This window comes from Rhyacophila brunnea, unplaced genomic scaffold (assembly GCF_057557595.1).
Source record: "Rhyacophila brunnea isolate RB1 unplaced genomic scaffold, BYU_Rbru_1.0 scaffold_10, whole genome shotgun sequence".
NCBI lineage: Eukaryota > Metazoa > Arthropoda > Insecta > Trichoptera > Rhyacophilidae > Rhyacophila > Rhyacophila brunnea.
In genome coordinates, this window is record NW_028232752.1 from 33,325,924 (window position 1) to 33,346,317 (window position 20,394).

Consider the following 20,394-nt stretch of genomic DNA (forward strand, 5'->3'; position numbering starts at 1 on the left):
CATAGTTGTGGTTTTAAATAATATCGATTAATTAATTCCCACTACCTTAAGCCACGCTTTTCTATCACTCATCATGGATAATAACTTATTGTACACTGTTTCTGAAATAATATCAACTTCACCAACTGTCAAACTACGAATAATGTATCAGATACCTGACATAAAAGTAGACGCCAGCTCAACTTCTGTCGTATATGCAGTGTTTACATTTGTGTAGGTATATAAGTAGCTGGAATAAGTGACAGATGAGTGGCTAATACAAGTATAACTACTGTTTATACTAAATGAATATGGTGTCATATATCACGAAATACTGATTTGATAGATTCCATAGTATAACTACAGGGTTTTTTGACAAGGCAAACTAATATATTATTTAAATTAGTATTACGAACTATTAATCTTATCTAAAAGTAATGTTTTTTTGTTATTTGGTTCCAGTCTAAATTAATTTAATTTAATTCATATGTCCTGTGATTATTATTGTTACAGGTATTCTATACTGGCCATGTTGCAAACCAAGTGACATCGCATGACAATTGGGCTCATCGTTTTGCAGCAATATTTGCCGGACCAAGCTGGGGCCCTGGAAAACCTAGACTCGGAGATGAGAAGGAAAAACTTGATGTAAGTACAATAATCACGATGGGACGACTTACTTATTAAATCTTGAAAACAGTGATAAAATGAAGCTGCTGCCATATACTTCTGCAGGATTGTACGTGGTGGCAACATATACGAACTAATCTAACTAAAATTTTATATTTTACAATTATATTATAATATGTTATAATAAACTATGGAATAAACAAATTCCGTTAACTACTCTCAGTCGATAGCATTAATTAACTAGCTCATTTTAAACTGCTTCTGCGTATACATACTCTTTAAAGATCACGTGTGTCATATATGCATATATAGACATTAGAAAACCAAATGCATGTTGAACAAAATTAGGTCAACCAAAATCTTGAAATATAAAATTAAGTTACGTAAGGATTTTTTTTTATAAATGCCAATATGTGATTACCCTTTTAAAACACAATCACTGCTGACCTTTTAATTACCACATTTAAATAACACGTTAAATATATTTAATGGCCAATTGCTCCAAGCGCGCAAAAGTTAATTTATAAAATTAGTTTATCGTGTTTGTTAAAGTTCGGTAAACCACGTGTTCTAAAACCGTTTTTATATATTTTGAATACCATGGAATAAACTCATTCGATATACTATCATACATTAATAAATAAAATAAAAACGCTGAATTTTTTCTCTACTTAAAGTTAATTCAAAAAATGACACATGCAAAAATGGCCCAGTGGATATTATCTGTTCACCCGCATCGGGTATTACTGATTATATTTCGGCCAATGCCGCATAGGTTAGATAAAGTTAGATTAGATTTAGGTTTACACCCCAACATCAAAACACGTATACGTCAAGTGGAAAAGTTTAAATCGATATAAAATCTATGCCTCAACACCTGTGTCGGAATATTGACATGTCGGTTTTTCGGAATCATAACCTAGACCGAAAATAAACAAAGGTAATTTTATTGAAGAAGAAAATGTAATTTCCTTTGGCTGGAGTTTCTACCTTGGATTTTATTTGCTTGTATGAAACACTCGCACTCGACGGAGCTGCCATGACAGGCTGTCGTGTATTTTGAGTGATTACATTTGAAGAACATCCTTTGATGTTTTAAATTATTTAGAAACGACCTAGACCATTTTCCATATTCCTGCAATATGCCATCATTTTTCATGCAATTTTAAAATTCCTCTATTAAAAATGCGGTTGCTTCCCTCATACTCTGTCAACTGCAGTATTATTTATTGCCCTTCCAACAAGCTAGCTTACATTGGTGTCAGAAATAAAATCGTGTTTTATGCGACGGGTAATAAAAATGAAATTTCCATTTTAAAATAGTGAGTTCAATTAGCACTACCTTACCACGTCGGTAGGTATATGTGAATATTATATAATGATGTATCTGTGTGTATGCTATGAATAGTGAATCATGATAACCTTTATTTATTAATATTAATTTTATTCGCCTACTTTCACTTGAATTTCTGCACATAATTTTAATATCACGTCGAGCGGTAAAACATATACATGTTAAAAAATGTTATCTATATGAATTTTCATAAATCTTATCAGGATAGCTCACAACCTTATTTGCATACTGGAGCATACGCATTATATTTTCCGTTCGTTTTTCGTCAGATTTTTTTGAGATTACTTTAGCACGAAAATTTTGGTTGGTCAAGTTAATGTGTTTGGGCGATGTCAAACCTGCGGCCAGTAATGCAACCTCAGCGTGAAACCACAGTTTTATCTTTTATTTTTGAGAACCGTATACTTTCAAGAAAAAGTCTATCGGCGTGATTTTAAATATTGTACGTAAAAGCAAATCGAACTCGTGAAATATTTTTTTTTTTTGGAAGAAAAAGTTACAACAAAAATTGAACATAAACAATTTCAATAATAAATAATTTACAGATAAAAATATTTTTTTATATACCACGTTTTTAAATTTTCTGTTGAATCACATAAACTTGAAAATTCTATGTATTAATAAATACTTTTTTTGTACTTGATAGAAATACTGAATAAATATAGAATACTAAAATGTCAGTTTGACATTTCATATTGATTTCCATAGTAACGCACGTATACATTAGTAATTGTTTATTAGCAACCAATAATATTGTTTCACTTTTAATGATTTTTTTTCGAAACATACAAAACTGAATTAACTGAAAATGAATTAAATTCTGATGGCCAAAAGTATTAAAAGAATGCATTGTCGTCGTGTTCTGATATATTCTAAAAGTTTCAAATGTTTGGCTAGTCGGGAAATTAGTTAAAAATCTTCAATTGTTCAATAAAAATCTTGGACAAACAAGAAAAAATCTGTACCGGACAAACAAGAATACGAGCTAATAAAAACGTGGTAATAAAAAATGTATACAACGTTAAGCTCACCAGGAGAATTTATATTCATTCAATGTGATAAGCGTAGTCAAACGTTTGGACACACCTATGGTTTACTTATATATGTAAAACAAAATGACAGTTTGATATCAAAAGTACTGTAAAAACTAATTAAAAGAACTTATCGTTCTGTTTATTACATGGTATTTAATTGGAGTTTATATTGCATATTTTTAATATTCAGTTAACAATGCTTTTGTTCGGTGAAGAGCAATTATTATTTCTTTAGTGTTTCGTTTGCGGATGCAGCTCGTATTTCATGAAATACAAATTTTATAAAAATAAGCTACTATAGAAAAGCCTGATAATCTGTTCGCCTTTGGAATAAATTTTTGCTATAGAATTTTTCTTTTATTTTTGCAGATAAGATACCGGGAAAAATACGACGTAGCTTTACCAACATGGTACAACTTCTACTTATTGGCGCATTTTTGTGTTGTGGTATATGGCTTCCAAGAACTGGCACTGAGGCATATGGTGAGTAAATATAAATAATAATATTTTCTTATTTTTATTATATTATACACTATAAATAATAAGATTTGCCAATATTATATAGGTACCTATATTTTAAACATAAATAACTTGAAAACACCTCAAATATAATATACCAACGTTTTTTTCAACAAAATTTTTTTCGTCAACAAAATGTTTTTTTGAAGAAAATACGATACTCTATGGGATATAAACCTCTTTACTACTGAAATCGCGCTAATGTGCTTGAACTATAAAGCTACGGCCATCCTCCTTAATTACGATAATTTTAACTAGTAGTTCTTACATGAAGCTTGGTTAAGTTCGATTTCAGTGGTTATACAGGTTCAAATCTTATCAGATGTCATATTATTTTTTTAAAAAGAGATTTTTTCTAGTCGGTATATATCTGAGGTGTTTTCAAGTTACGTATGTACAATATATTATAGAATGTTACATTCTCAAATCTTGTGAATTTTTCGTTTAATAAAAGAAATGGTTATTTAGGTATATTTTAATTAGATAAATATGTACGTTATACATGGTAAATTTCATCGTCTTAATAATGTTTGAGACTTTCACGGTTGTTCTTTTATCGTAATAAATTTTTGAGTTTCCATCTTGTGTACTTCTTTCTTCTTTCCTCGACGTTTCGCGCTCATTGCAGAGGCAATTATCAAGAGATGATCTAAACAAAAAATATATATTTTTCTAGATAAACACTTCATTTTACAAATTTTAATGCCGGCAATAAATTAGTGAACACATCACTCGCAGATGACGATTTCAAACCCCACGACTAGGCATAATACACATATTGTGAATTCCAACTCAATTAATTGGCCATATAATTATTACGTACGTCAAAAAGCGGAGAGTTTTTAGTTCCGCAGATCGTCGCTAAAACTCTGCAGCCAAATTGTGATGACAAAAATCGAATATGAAAACTTTATCTGTCGTGAAAATTCAAAATTGGAATTGGAAGGAAAGGTAATCTGAATGTCAGTTGGGAGCGTTTGAGACCAAGTAGAAAAGAAAATCAAACAAACATATTTTGAATTATATATTATATAGTTCATAAATAATCAATCACTATAATATACACGGTTATGATACATATAATAGGTACATACCAAACAATTGATTCCGCAGATCGTCGCTAAAACTTTGCAGCCAAACTGTCTACTACGAAATCAATGGCCTACTGTTGTAGTGACTCAAATCGGTAGCTTAGGTGATAAAAACACTTGCCTGACATACAGTAGACGTGAATCCAGATTCATAATCGCACCCGGTACATAATATTTTCAAGAATTTTCCTAATTCTTTTGCCAGTTCTACAATATCTCTTAAGATAACTAACAATATCGTCACTGATCTGACAGAAGACACTAATTCGAAAAAATGACATATTGAGTTAGTATCAAAATGTTCCTTATTTCAAACTTTACCGTTTGGAAACCTTCTTAATAAATAAACAGTCTTTATTTTAAAGTCATCCTTTTTACGATTACACAATAAACTCACATGATAGACCATTTCAAACATTTTAACAACTTCGAAGCCAAATTACTCAAAATTAGTATACTCCAGTTAGTGTGTTCTGCCAGAAGAGAGACGATATATAGATGTTCATATACCTTCTTCACCATTTATAAAAGTTATTTCATTTTTTTATTCAGAATATTCATATTTAATTGAAATAAACCAATAACACACATACCTATATTCTATAAAAACTTTATTTCTAAAGTTCTTCAAGCCGTCATCTACATATTTTCACGGAATACTATTACCTTCGATATTATTAATTAAATTCTCGGAAACGTGATATACGGCACATAAATTTATTAGATTACTACCTTTTCCCTTGTATGCTAATATAGACATGAATTATACCGTCATAGGCTTCTATGTTATATTATATGAACATGGAAAACCTCTATTCTGTATGAAGATATATACTATTTAGCAAAAACCTAAAGTTTAATCCTAATGGAAATGCCATGTAATGCTTTGCTAATTTTAACCATTTCGAGTATGCATCACAGTATATTTATTTTATTTTGAGAATGACCACAAAACATCATTTCATAAACAAAAGTTACGCAGGTAAATAACTTTTGGTATTAAAGTTGTGTTGTGTTTTGACCAGGCTCTTTACTTAAAATTTCATTTAAACTTTTCCATTGACAGATAAATATTTGCGACGCCAGCATTGTTCTGCTTTAAATATTTAAATATTTTCAAAATTTTTTTTTTTACTATACAGACGTTGTGGTTTCTATAAAAAATAACCATTATTAAGCTAACAAAAAACCTAAAATATAAGTTACAGTAGATTACGTCTTGTAACCTAATGATTTGTGTTTAAAAAACTATATGAAAGCAACAATGGGTTAAAATGAAAACAGTCAAAAACAGAAAAAAGTCATTTTTGTGATAAGTATTCAAATTGATTGCTGAAATCTATATCTACATAAAGATTTAAAACAAAATGTAATACCTCATTTAAAATAAAAATGTCACTATTACATTTATTAAAATTGTCATATTTCTTAAAAGCAACAGTAGGATAACTGAGAAAATCTACAGTTAATAATGATACAAAAAAAATCAAACTACTATCATATATTATAAACTCCAGAACAAACAAAATAAACATATAAGTAGTTAACTATTTTATTGTATGACACAAACGTTGAAGTTCAATTATCTTGAAATAAGTATTTTTGATTAATCCCACTGTTGCTTTCAGATATAGGTATTTATAAAGAAATATAAATCTCGGGTAAGGTTATACTATCGTCAATGTTTCAATTCCTAATTATTACTCGGTTTATTGTTTCAGTATTTTTTTTATATTTATAAAATCAATAGATTGCGATAGTTATCATTAAATTCAAATTACATAATTCTAAAAATGTTTTATAGATATAGGTAATGATTAAACTTTATCTCTATTCTTCCGGATATCAAAAATATTTTGATACTTTGATACTTTCTTTTGATATGATACCTATATTTTATGATTTTCTTTTGAAAAGCTCTCGCGAGCATCGATCATTGGAAACTGATACTTGCAATTTTAAATATAGTAATATACCACGTTTAAACGTGCATGTATTTACTGCTGACAGTACATCGCGGCCATAACAAAAAATGCACGTGTAATCATGCATTATCGCGCAAGTTGCAGGATTGCGTGCATGAATCAAAAAAGTTTAGAAACTTCTGAATTTTCACGCGACAATTGTGCAATATATGCGCTTGTACAGTAGAACGATAGTAGCAAACCTGCCTGTAAACAAACAAACTACACCCTTCAGACTCATTTTGAGGTTAACCGATTTTCACGACCTGTCAAAGGTCTTATACGTATTTGAAATAACTATTTTAATACTGTTTTATTTAAAATATTACTTTATTGATTAAATGTAATATTATAACTATCTGATTTACCCGACTTTCGGTAAGGTCGTTTTATTAAAAAAACAATAATAATTACATTCTTCAATATTCAAATATATGTAACATAATATCCGAATGAAAAAAAATCTGGTTGGAAGGAAAGGTAATTTGAATGTCAGTTTCGAGCGTTGAGACCAAGTAGAAAAGAAAATCAAACAAACATATTTTGAATTATATATTATATAGTTCATAAATAATTAATCACTATAATATACACGGTTATGATACATATAATAGGTACATACCAAACAATGGGTTCTGAATAATATATCCTCTGGATTAAAGGATTTATAAAAGATCGACCACTAGTCATTATAATTTAGCCCAATAAATCATAAATATTCCAACGATTTATTTTATGTATTAAACAATAAATATTTACTATGAAAAATAATATGTATTTATTTAGAATACATAAAACTTATCAGAACATATCAGTAATCAGATTTTCAATATATTGTGATAATAAAGTCCCAAAAAACACCAGTCGATGAAGCAGTATAATATACCTAATATTAGACAAATTAATTATTTACCTTAAATTTTTATTTCGATTCGATCTGGGAGCGTGCTTGCTAGGGATTGCAATGCCTAATGAATAATATATCAATACCGGAATTTGGGTATTTATTATTGAATACCGGTATTAATACCGGTATTTGTCAAAACAAATTATAGAAAAAAAGTAGTACCTATCGATAAATAGAACTATTTAAATTTATTTAAAACATTATTTTATGGCAACCTAAAGTAACTACCTACATTTATGATGTTGACCTTTATCAATATGTTTTGATCATAATATTATAGAACTGCTAATTTTTACAAATACTATGGGTAGATATGAAAAAATCTCTCTCAAATTCGTTACGTTTGTTGGATGTATGAAGTGAGTTATAGATTAATTGGAAATGTTTGCCAAAAATAATTTCTTTTTCGAAGCATATTTATCGCGACGATTCCATAAGTGTGTTTGAGGGATTTTGTTTTAATTTTATTTAGCTTTTTGTGGTTCAAGTCAATATATTTTGCGTTCCGACATCATAAAACTTATACGTTTAATTTAATATACAATAAATAGTAATTAGTAATGAAAAATAACATTAAATTCATTTTAGAAAAACATAAGCTTTTTTAATACCGATAATACCGGTATTTTGGATTTTTGAAACCGGTATTTTGGTATAGATAAATAATTGAATACCGGTTTTTTAATACCGGTATTGCAATCCCTAGTGCTTGCTAATCAAGGCGTCGTATAATTTGGACGCATTATTTAATACCTCCGATTTTTAAACAGGTATAAAAATATTCAATCTTCATATATTATATTGTGTGTTTAAATTTTTATCTATATTGTGTATATTATAACAGTGTTCAAGATTATCAAATGTTGAAATAAATAATTGTATTGCGGAAAATAACCTATATTATATTGCACGTGTATATTGTAATTTCTTATAATACTAATCTAACGATACTTCACTTAATATGTCTTACTAAATTAAACGCCATAAATAGAGTATTTTTCCGCGAATATATAATCTTTAAATAACAGCGTATCACGGTCCCTTTATGGTATTAATATATTTGTCATTTTCATCGCGTATTTACTCTATTTTCTACTTCGCGCATTTCCCTTCTTCACTAAAATCTTCAGTCGGTAAGAAAGTAGTTTCCCTCGTTAATGTTTAAGCGAAACTTTCGTCGGTGCTGACAATTTAAGCCTTGGCGCACGTGTTAATAAGTACTGTTTACGAAAGACTGATGATTTTGCGAAATTTCACTTTTAGAAAATTGGAAAAGTACACACCGTTATGAAGTTATGGAAAACTTTCGAGACGTATTAATATTTACAGATGAAAGCTTTCTAAGTGTTAATAAAATGTTGATGGGTTTAATCAATTGTCACAGGTGGCAGTTTAAGTAATACTATTTAAAGAAACTTTGACTATACTCCACTGAAATGAAAAAAATTAACCCATTCCCACTGTATGTGTAGTAGACGTTTAACGATTTTCAACAGAATAACTATATTCTTTATAATTAATTTAAATACTATTTTGACTCTTAAATTTCGTTTCTTAAAAATAAAATGTGTATTTAATGCTTTTTGAAATCCATGCTTAAATAAAAATGTGTATGAAATAACAGAGAAAGAAATTTAATAGTCTTATGTTATGTAATAATATTGATTTATAGAGTAGATCGCTGAGACATTATTATTGCAATCTGACCGAAAAAAAATCATTTCTTGTATTTTTTGGAGATTTCGTTATTTTTATCAATCATAATATATTAAGCTGCGTTCAAGTTGACGACTTAAACTAAACACTGCATTTTTACATTTTTTTTATTGAAAATACGATAATAAAAATCCCAATATCTGACCAAACAACTTTATGATTATAAATTCTAATGGATTTAAGTTTTGTACTATTCCATTTGTAGTAGTGTTTTTGCATATTATGCAATATAATATGCATGTAAGTATGTGGATGTAGGTATGTATACGTGCACATACAAATATATATTTTATTAGGTGGGTTTATTTGTGGATTTGTTATATTTAAAACATATTATAAAAAAAGTAGGTATCGTTTAAAAATATTAATTGTGTAATTAATAAATTCGAAAGACTGATATCATAGATATATCTCATTAGTTCAGTATATTAATTCCCAATATGGTACCATTGTTCCCAGAATGGACAATATTTTACACCTATTGAGTGTATTATTTTTATTGTTTATAATTACTAATGATCTATTATTAGGTTTTAAGGATTTATTATACGCTAATCGAATGTATTATTAATGATAACTTTAATGATAACTTTTTACAAATACTTCAACTATTCATAATTTGTTTGTTATATTTTTTATTGTGATCTTTGACCTAATAGGTAGGTGATACAGTTTTTATCTACTTCATTGTATTGATTTGTTATATAAGTTAGAGTTAGTAGTATTCATTATCCGTATGTATTTGCCTTTTGATGAGTGTATACAGTACCTGAAGATGCCGAAAGGCCAAACCCGGGTCGCAAAAAACGACTCAAATGGAATAGTATAAAACTTAGATCCATTAAAATTTAAATTTAAATTCCATCAAGTACCTTTTGTGGATAGTATTTATTTTATGATTAAACTTGTAAAAAAGCTATTGCTATACATATTTATCCAATCACGAATGTAACGATATAAATTTACGATTAGTTCAGATTTAGTATGTCGAAAATTATTATTTGGTATTATTTACGTAAGCGGAGAACTAGGAAAAAACTTTAATATTAGACACTCTTGAACGATCACGAACATTATTATTATGTCCAAGGTACGAATATAAGTAATAAAATTGTACAACGTTTTTCTTAGCTCGTATTCTTCTTTGTCCGATGGTTCTTTGTCCGGTACAAATCTTGCAATCGATTTTTAACTAACTTCCCGACTAGTTAGACATTTGAAACTTTTAGAATATATAAGAACACGATGCCAATGAATTTTTAAATACTTTTAATCTTCTTTAACTAGAATTGAATTCATTTTCAGTTAATTCTGTTTTATAAGAAAAGTCATTTTGAAATAATTATTGGTTGCTGGGGTCTGGGGTTCTAGCAACTAAATTATTAATATATACGTGCGATACTATGGAAATCAATATGACATGTCAAAATGACATTTCAGTATTATTTCTATCAAGTATAATTTTTTTGATCGTTTAAGCTAGGCAAGTCAACTTTATATGATTCAACAGAAAATTTAAAAACGTTGTATATATAACGCTATTTTTATCTTGTAATATATTAATATTATTTTTCATAACAGAAATATACTTATCGAGGTCGAAAACGTAATTCAATTATGGAGCCAAGAATGTAAAATATTTCAGTATAATATGTTGCTGAATATAATATATTTTATACCAAAAATGTTATATTATGGGAGTTATTAGATTTTCGATGCCATATTTGCTAGGTTACGCACATTTTAGAAACAAATTTTCATATTTTTGGTAACTAGAATTGAGATGAGCTTAACGTATTTTCCTGTCTCCAATTTTTTCTTATACGTTTTTTTAGATATTCTCGCTATATTATTTCCTTATATAATACATAAGCAGATTTTTGTTGTGACAACGTATTTTTCTTTATTTACCTTAGAAAGTATTTAATTTTAATTTATCCTTGTATAATATAAACGTATGCACGAAGTAATTTTTTATTATTATCTATTTTTGGTAAAATCAGTCAATTTGATATAAAATAATAACAAAACTACAATGAATTGGATAGTTATATTTTTCTCTCTCAATTGAGAATTTAAATTTTTAAGATTTAAAAGCGAGAGGTTTTTTTGTCATAGAAAATATTGCATTCCTATATTTTGTGTATTGTCTCAATTATGTTATTACCTTTTATTATTATTAATTATACAAGAATGTTGCCATTTTAAATCATCTCGGGTAATTATTCGTAGTACCTACCAAGTGAATAGCGAAATACATATGTTCGATTCTCACTCAGTTAAATTTTTTTTGTGGTAATAGGTTTCTGATGCTTTTTCTAGTTAAACATATTTTTAAATTAAGAAAAGTGCATTATATATTGTGTACGATAAATAAACTTTTTGAGAATATAGATGAAATAAATCCTAAAAGTGTTTTGGCCCACATGCGCCACGTAGGTCAAAATGGAGCTTTTGTGGTATTTTCAGAGCATAAACCTGGATATTCCTCAAACGTTGTAGATAATCTATTTATATAATTTTGAAGCCTTATTATCCTTTATATTTATTTTAAACATTTGATGACTGCACAAAAGTATTTTTATTACATACAATAGTATGATTTTAATCTCTTGATCTAATGTTTTAGAATATAGTCATATTTCAGTACATCCATGTGCAGTGAAGATTTTTTATATTTATTAATTTTTAAACGCATCTATAATTCTACGTCTGTATAATATTAAATAATTCCGCCAATTCTATTATTTGTAACTTTATATTATTAAATACTAGCTGAAGTACCCAGCTTCGCACAGGGTCGCTTCGTGGTTATATTTATCTTAGATATTTAAAAAAATAATAAGAGGTAATTATTTTTTTAATATTAAAATATCTGTGTAATACAATAAAAGTAATAACTAATAGGAGTAAAGGTCAAATAAAAGAACACTAAATTAAAATCGAATCCAAAATATGAAAACGTTATTAATGTTATTAATATGTAGTAAAAAAAAATCAAAATTGGATGGAACAAACAAACAACAAACTTTGTATTTGATGTAATACTAATTTAGAAACCTTCGCAGGTGTGCGCACAGCAACTGACAAAAGTTTCGTCGCAATCGGATGAATGGTATAGGAACGCATACGAATAGAAAAAGAAGATGGTTGTACTAATTTAAAAACCTTCGTGGTCGTGCGCAAAACAACTGGTCAAAATTTCATCGCAATCGGATGAATGGTATAAGAATGTAAAGATACATAAAAGAAGAAGAAAATCATTGTATCAATTCAGAAACCTTTGCGGGCGTGAGCACAACACTTGATCAACATGTTATTGCAATCGGATGAATGAAATAGGAACACATACAAATAAAAGAAGATAGAATGAAGAAGAAAAAGATGGTTGTACTAATTTAAAAACCTCTGCGGGTGTTACCACAACAACTGACGAATGTTTCATCGCAATCGGATGAATGGTATAGAAACCATACGAATAAAAGAAGGTATAACGAAGAAGAAGAAGATGGTTTTTCTATTTAGAAACCTTTGCGGGCGTGCGTATAATAACTGACAAAAGTTTCATCGCAATCGGACGAATGGTATAGGAACCATACGAATAAAAGAAAATAGAATGAAGAAGAAGAAGAAGTTGATGATTTTTCTAATTCTGAAACCTTTGCGGGTGTGCATACAACCACTTACCAAAATTTCATCGCAATCGGATGAATGGTATAGGAACGCATACGGGACAGACAGACAGACAGACAGACAGACAAACAGACAGACAGACATTCATTTATTTTTATATATAAGATAAAGCCTATACTCAGCGCAAGTGCAAGCAATAAGTTGACAAAGTTTTATTGCAATCGGATGAACGGTATGGCAGCGCATAAAATACGAACAAACAAACAAACAAACAAATATTGATTTTTATATATGAGATTACAGTGGTGAAGGGTAGAGGTATGCTATTGTTTTTCTATTGATATTGCTATTGTTTTTATTTAACGAAGACTACAATGTATAAATAGTGTTTGTTAGTTTTTAAAATTCAACTAAACCCTGTATAATCCAATCCATAACAAATATTATTCAAAAAATATTCATTTATCTATGGAATTTATAAAATTATGCCATTAAATCATACATAAATTTTTAGATATTTTATAGGTAGAAGAATATTTTTGATCAATATAGTTTGGTTTAGGCAGGGCTAAATGAATTTAAAAAAAACTAACCAACACCATCTGCAATATGTATTTTTAATTAAATGAAAACAAATAAGTATAACCAAAAAAGTGTACACTATTTTTATCGAATCGCCCATAGCATACCTAAATTATTATGGTTTGGATTAGGTAGAGTTTACTTGAATTTTAAAAACTAACTAGCACTGTTTGTAAACAATTTTCTTGGTTCAATGAAAACAAATAAGTATGACTGACAAAGTTTAGTGTGCATCATTTATGTCTGCATTATTTATTATGTTGCGTTTATGCGCTCTAGAAATCCGTGCATGCAAGGCCGGCTATAGAAAACGTTTGTGTAGTCACGCTGTATTTTACACTCACTATACTAGCTCCGGCCGGTTGTTTGAAAGAAATTAATATATTGTACACCATATACTGCCATCTCTTGTAACCATGGTGACATTCTTAACCGATATACTAGTTTGTATGCTATACTTTTAATAAATTTCGAAATAATGATGTTTCTAAGGTTTTATTTTTTTCATATAAATTCGTGGCCCGCACAGGTACCACCATTCCAATACCTACCCGCATTTAAAGGGTTCAGCCCACCTCCACCCCTCGTCACTGATATATTAGGATATAAAAATCATGAAAATACAATGAAAAATGGTTTTACATTACAGTAAAAATACATTCTGTTGCTTAGTAGTCCTAATTTACCATTGGAATTAAAGCTGGATATCTTTTACAAAATATTAAGCACAAACATTATTCTAATCCATGTCTAATCCTCATCAGCTTTACGTTGGTAAGTATGCAAAGTGGCTTATTCCACCTGGATCTGAAATGGACTGGCTGAGGCTTAAGCCTTCTAAGCCGGGCACTTGCTTTTTATGCGCAATGCTTAGGCATTTTCCTGAACATTTAAATACTTCATAATGTTTTTTGTTGTTGCTGTTGAAAAGGTTGGTAGGAAAACTTGTATAAGGGAAATATGTTGATAATAAATTTATTACTTTAAAACCTACCAGCAGTGAAAATTTCTTATTAAAAGAGTATTTTAAATTACAAAAATATAAATAGCGAAACCTCGATTGCAAACGTTTACATACATGATATTATTAATTTACGTTTACCTTAACTTGTAGACAAATCAAATAATAACTAAAAAAAAAACTCTAAAATATAACTAGTGATGGAAAATAAGTTTATTTTTGTAGGTACTTATTTAAATCGAACAGTGAGAAAGTGAGATCTATATCACTGAAATTAAATATCTGGATTATTCAAGTCTATTGGACGCATTCTAAATATAAATAAACATAGCGAAGATATTGAAAAATACACGCGCTATTCGTATAATCGAGACATCGAGACTATCTATAAGGTTCGGCCGCAGCACTAAATTATGAATTCCGGTGGTAGTGGTAGTATTGATTAACTTCGAATACAATGTGGTAATATGTTTGCAGTAAATAATCAAGATTTTAGAGTGCGTATAATGAATTCAAATGACAATATTAATTTCCTGTTTTAAACATTTGGGCTGAAGTTCTAATTATATTTTAATTAAAATCAATAAATCTTTACTGATTATACATAAATAAAAATATTTAATTAAACTGTCCATACAATTTAATTAAACCATTTAACTTTATAACCTTATGAATTCGATTTATAAAGCTTCTACTACATAATATTATATTATTAAGGCTGTACCTCAGTTGAGGCATGGTCTAAGTGGCTAGGCAATGCACGGATTGCGGGTCGCGGGTGCAAATGACGCATGCCAAACGAAATATAATTTGTCATATAAATCCAACATACGTCCATTTTATGTTCTATTTATTGTTCTATTAGTAACAATAATAATATATTTATTGACATGTTTTCTTTTTAAAATAAATGGGTAACGTTTTTAGTCATCTTTACATGATTTAAGAATTAATACGTCCATCGCCATCACGAAACAAAGTGACGTGTTTCCAGGTCGACGTTCTCTCTCAGAATGCGAGCGTGTCCAAAATTTCGTCGCGCCTATAGTTGAAAATTATTTACCGTTTCACGGACGTATCACCTTAATAATACGTAGCTTTCTGAGTTTAATTATATTACTATTTAAATGCTGATTGAAATACCATAGTTCACCATACTTTTCTATATCAAATTAATGGTTCGAATTAATTATTATTCAATTTATTATTAAAATGTGACATTATTTAGAATAAATCAGGTCACATAGCAATATTTTTTTTAGCATGTCCGATCCTAATAATGTCATATGTGCCTCCACGGAGTTGATGTTTGTATTAAAATATTTTTGTTTTTACGAGAAATGTATGTTAGCCACTTGCTATACCTTTTAGGTCCATACTCTGACTCGAACACAAATTGAAAAACAATATGTGTTTGTGACAGACCCAGGATTCGAATCTGGAACCCACGACGCTTAAGCCACTCGGCCATCGTGGGCGAATACAATTATTATTGATTAAAATATATATTACATATTTCATAGAAATCTGTACAACTTTTTTGTCTATCAAACTTTTAAAACCAATCAAAACATACGTTGGAAAAAAACTTGATAACTTCCATAAATTATTTGAAATAATATTCTTTTGTTTAGAATAATTATTGTTTCAAAGAGTTTATTATCTAATAAAAATTGGTATATTATTTTAATTTAAAAATACAATATAGTGAAGAAAGGAAACAGTGTCAAAGCGAACGCTTCAAACACAAATACGCCATTTACCATACGTAGATGTTTAATTTATTACGAAGATACGGTTTTTGAAAATAAATATCTATCTGATTATAAGAAAAATATAGGAGTATAATATTTTAAATAAGTTTTTGGGTTGCGAGTATGACACGTGACACGAAATTCGTATGAAAGTTATAAATGTACTAAATTGTTATAATTTGTAGTCGCAGTAATTTATGGCACACCTCAAAGCCTTGTCAAACGTATACAGTATATGTACCTATGTATATATAAACGTTAAAGTATTCATAGCAAGCACAAAAGAAAATACACACCCACTGGCCGAGAACGTACCTAAATAAACCCTTTGTTTGGACATAAGTTTTGTGTATGCGGACATAGTAGTAGAGATGAGGCAACGTAAATTAATTTATAAGCTGTTGGCGTCGGTATTATTAATACTTATTTAAAAAAAAATAATCGATTTCATAAAAATAGCATCGGGGGTAGAATTAAGTGATAGGTAGTTCTTTAAAGTAGTTTTCTTGATTTTGATAAGTTGTGTTTTATATATGTATACAATCGCATCTCATGAAAATATTAATCAATGTTAATACCTAATTATTTTATTATATTCATGAACTTCAGTTGAAAACACCTAAGGAATCTTGTACAAAGTGAATCCTTTAAGGAACGTTGTATCAGTAATTGTTGACAATATTCTATTGGTACGGACAAAACTGATACTGATTGCTATTAAATTTATGTGTAATAAGTACTACATGTTTAGGAATCGTATGAGGGTGTAGACAGGTGAGTTGGTTAAGACAGCAACGGTATAGATGGATGTAGCGTTTGTTATATTGATGGAGAGTTACAAAGGGTAGAAGTAAAGATTAACGGTACAGAATAATCGCGGTGAGCTCGTGCTCAGACCGAGCCGCGATCCGGTTGCGACGACTACCACTCTACTGTTAACGATAATACTCAGAGCGAATGACAGATTGACAGTGGTCGAGTGACTGTATCAAGTGGCGAGTCGGGCGTGAGTTCTTTTCAACTTTCTTTCAATATTTAAATAAACCAAAACATTACAAGATTAACTGTTTATTTAAGTAACTAAATCATACTAGTCATCATTGAACGCTTCCGCAACTCCGATTTGTTTTGAAAACAAAACATGAATCAAGTGTATCATATTTGTATTGCTGAGTGATATGCTCACCATACATGTTTTCTTTTATTATATTTAATAAAATTTCTTTCCTCAAAGAGTTCCATTAATAAAGTAAAAAACTGTATCTTATTGTAATTTTAATAATACGGTAACTAAATAAATTATCTTCCACATTAAAATCACTGATTAATTCAATTAGTGTTTTCCCCTAACTAAACCACTGTTACCAAATTATTATTGAATACATACATAGTTCAGAGAATTTAACCATCCCTAGTAATAAACACATGCTAAGGTAAATTTACTACCGGAATAACAGGAGAGTCATAAAGTTGAACCGATAAGCAAAATGTGAAGTTTATAATGAATGTACTTTTCATTGTTGAAAATTTTAACGAGTATTTTGTTCTACGAGTATTATGTTTTACCTACATTGTTTTCAAAAGATTGTTCACACATATTATGATTACGTAATAATATTTATCTTCGTTTTCCTGTGAGTATTTTGAGTTTATTCACTGAGATATGTATGCGTTATTCTTAAATGAAAATCTGGTAAAGGTAGTAGAAAATTTTAAATATATTTACCTTAAACCTGTCTAGGAATCAAAGTTACTTAGGATTATTTACGTCTCCTGATTTTTAGTGTTTTAGATCTCCATATTCCAATCGTCACTAAAATGTCACTCCCTAGTCTAAGTTAGATCACATTTTTGAACTCCTCTATTCATTGAAAACAAATTATCGATTTCAGTGCATCATCATTATCATTATGGAAATTTCGTATCATTTTATTTGCATTAATTGAATTATAGTTTTAGCTAAAGTAAGGTTTCACAGAAAACTCGATTAAAAAAAACTATGCAATTATCGGATGAAAATGCAAGGCGTCTGCGGAAAATGTAAATTGTCTGGGAAAATCAATAAACATGCAAAGTACAATTTAAGTGGTTGATCGAAATGCCTTCGATATTGAAAGCTATATCGCGCCGTAGTTTGGTAGAGAAGCTCTCCCAAGAAACTTGGCAATAGATGATTGAATAAATAACCTATTTTTAGAATTCAGTGGTCACCAACTAAATTATATTCCTCTTAAATGGAATGCTGGAATGAAATGCCAATCTTCAAATGTGTTAATCGTGCATATTTTGTGAATAATAAAATGCCTTATTCTTGTCAAATTTGGGATCACACAGATTATAAATATATTTTTTTATCGTAAATATTTCACTATATAATCTTAACAATAATTTTACTAATGAGTTTACAAATTAATAAATCTAAAAAATCTTAACACCTCTGCACATGGATATACTGAAATATGACTATATTCTTAAACATTATATCTAACATCGAGAGGTTTAAAAGAATACTATTTTATGTAATAGAAATACTTTATGCAGTTATCAAATGTTTGAAATAAATATAAAGGATAAAAAAGCTTCAAAATTATATAAATAGATTATCTATAACATTTAAGGAATGTCCAAGCCAATTCTCTGAAAATACCATAAAATCTCCATTCGAACCTACATGGCGCATGTGGGCCCTTTTAGTTAAATATATTCTGTGAAATTAATTGTAATATTCGAGTTTGTAACTAAAGAATTAATTAGAATATTTTTTTTATCTAAATTTGATACGATATCCAAATTTTATGGCCATTTAATAAATATTATTACCTCAAAAATATTTTTACAGTTCAAAAAAAATACTGAAAAAATGTAAGGTTATAAAATATGATTTATATTGGCACGTAAACTTCCAAAGGAAATCTTTCGTCGGTTAAAAGTACTGACTGAAAAAATATTCTTTGTTAATTGTTATAAAAACAATCCCCTTGTTGTCAATTTATCACTATTATTAGTGTAATCTAATGATATTATTTATTTTGTTTCAGGGAATGAGTCAACTGTCCGTCATAGGTTTCGTGATTTACATTATAGCCTCACTATCAACCATTGGCATGATGTTTGATAGACGACCGGGTGCTGTGTTTCTGGAGCTTTTAAGATGCGTTGTCTTAGCTTTTATGTCACAAAGATATATGGCGTCGGGTTGGGATAAAACTTTGATGATACCTTTGCAGTTATTTTACATCACTTCAGCTGTTTGGTGGTGTTTATACGGGTTCAATGTTATGGAAATCAAAGAGAAAAAGAAAACATCTTAAAATATATTTAAATCAATTTGGTTTTAGTATGATTATTGCTACACCTTGTAGTATTTAAAGTTTACTGAGTGCTTTTGAATATATGTATATGAATAATATATAGCATTGGTCATAATAAGTGACTATGTAGAGCTATATATAAGAGTATATTTGCGTCAATATTATCTTACAATAATAAAATTGACATAAGTACTGATGATGTATGGTAATTACTTTGTAGTAATAATAAGATATAATATCATATTATTATCAAAGTCTGATTGAAAACTGGACTGTTAAATTATAAAAAAAAATGATTCAAATCAATGCCTTATGTGTGTGAAATTTTTAGACCGATGTTTATGGGTAGCTTTACGTAAGTTAGTCATTTTTAATGTCATGAAGTCATAAATATCTCGAGAAATAATGGTGCCTTAATACATATTATAACTTGTAAGTATGTTATTATATATTTCACGCAGTAGATATCTTCGAAAGCTAAGATCAAATATCGTAAAAATATACCCTTTTGGCACAACAGCAATGGCTTGAATAAAACTTCCATCACTATTTTGTATACATTTTGCACGAAAACACAAATATAGATTATATCTTCTATTTTTAAAATAAATTATTTGAATTAGAATTATGTACGGATGATTCATTTTATTTTCATATTTTTTTTATTAATTCTAACCAGTGACAATCAGGGTTTGCCATCCCGAATTCCAGGTTATCCGTTAAATATTTTGACTTCTAAAGTAATATGTATAATATAAACATATTTAGTAAATATACTAAATTTTAAATCAAGAAAGTAGATATTGTTGAATGTGGAATTTATTGAATGTCCTTTTTTGCCAAAATTTTCAGTTGTTTTTGGTCTGATACCGTAAATCCTATATTTAAATCAACACTAACATTTTTAGCTATAAAATAAATTGCATTGCAATATATCATTCTAAAGACATTCACAACAT

At 28.8% G+C, this 20,394-nt stretch overlaps 1 protein-coding gene across 3 annotated transcripts in view; it reads left to right on the forward strand.

The window, feature by feature from the left end:
• Positions 1-19,719, forward strand: part of LOC147079106 (alkylglycerol monooxygenase-like) — a 110,839-nt gene extending 91,120 nt beyond the window's left edge. For all 3 annotated transcript variants that reach the window (XM_085953447.1, XM_085953448.1, XM_085953451.1), the window contains exons 8-10: positions 493-627; positions 3,367-3,480; positions 19,163-19,719. In XM_085953447.1, the coding sequence (XP_085809573.1) occupies positions 493-627; positions 3,367-3,480; positions 19,163-19,435 (522 nt within the window). In that variant the 3' untranslated portion in view covers positions 19,436-19,719. The remainder of the gene's footprint in view (positions 1-492; positions 628-3,366; positions 3,481-19,162) is intronic.
• The last annotated feature ends 675 nt before the right edge of the window (positions 19,720-20,394 follow it).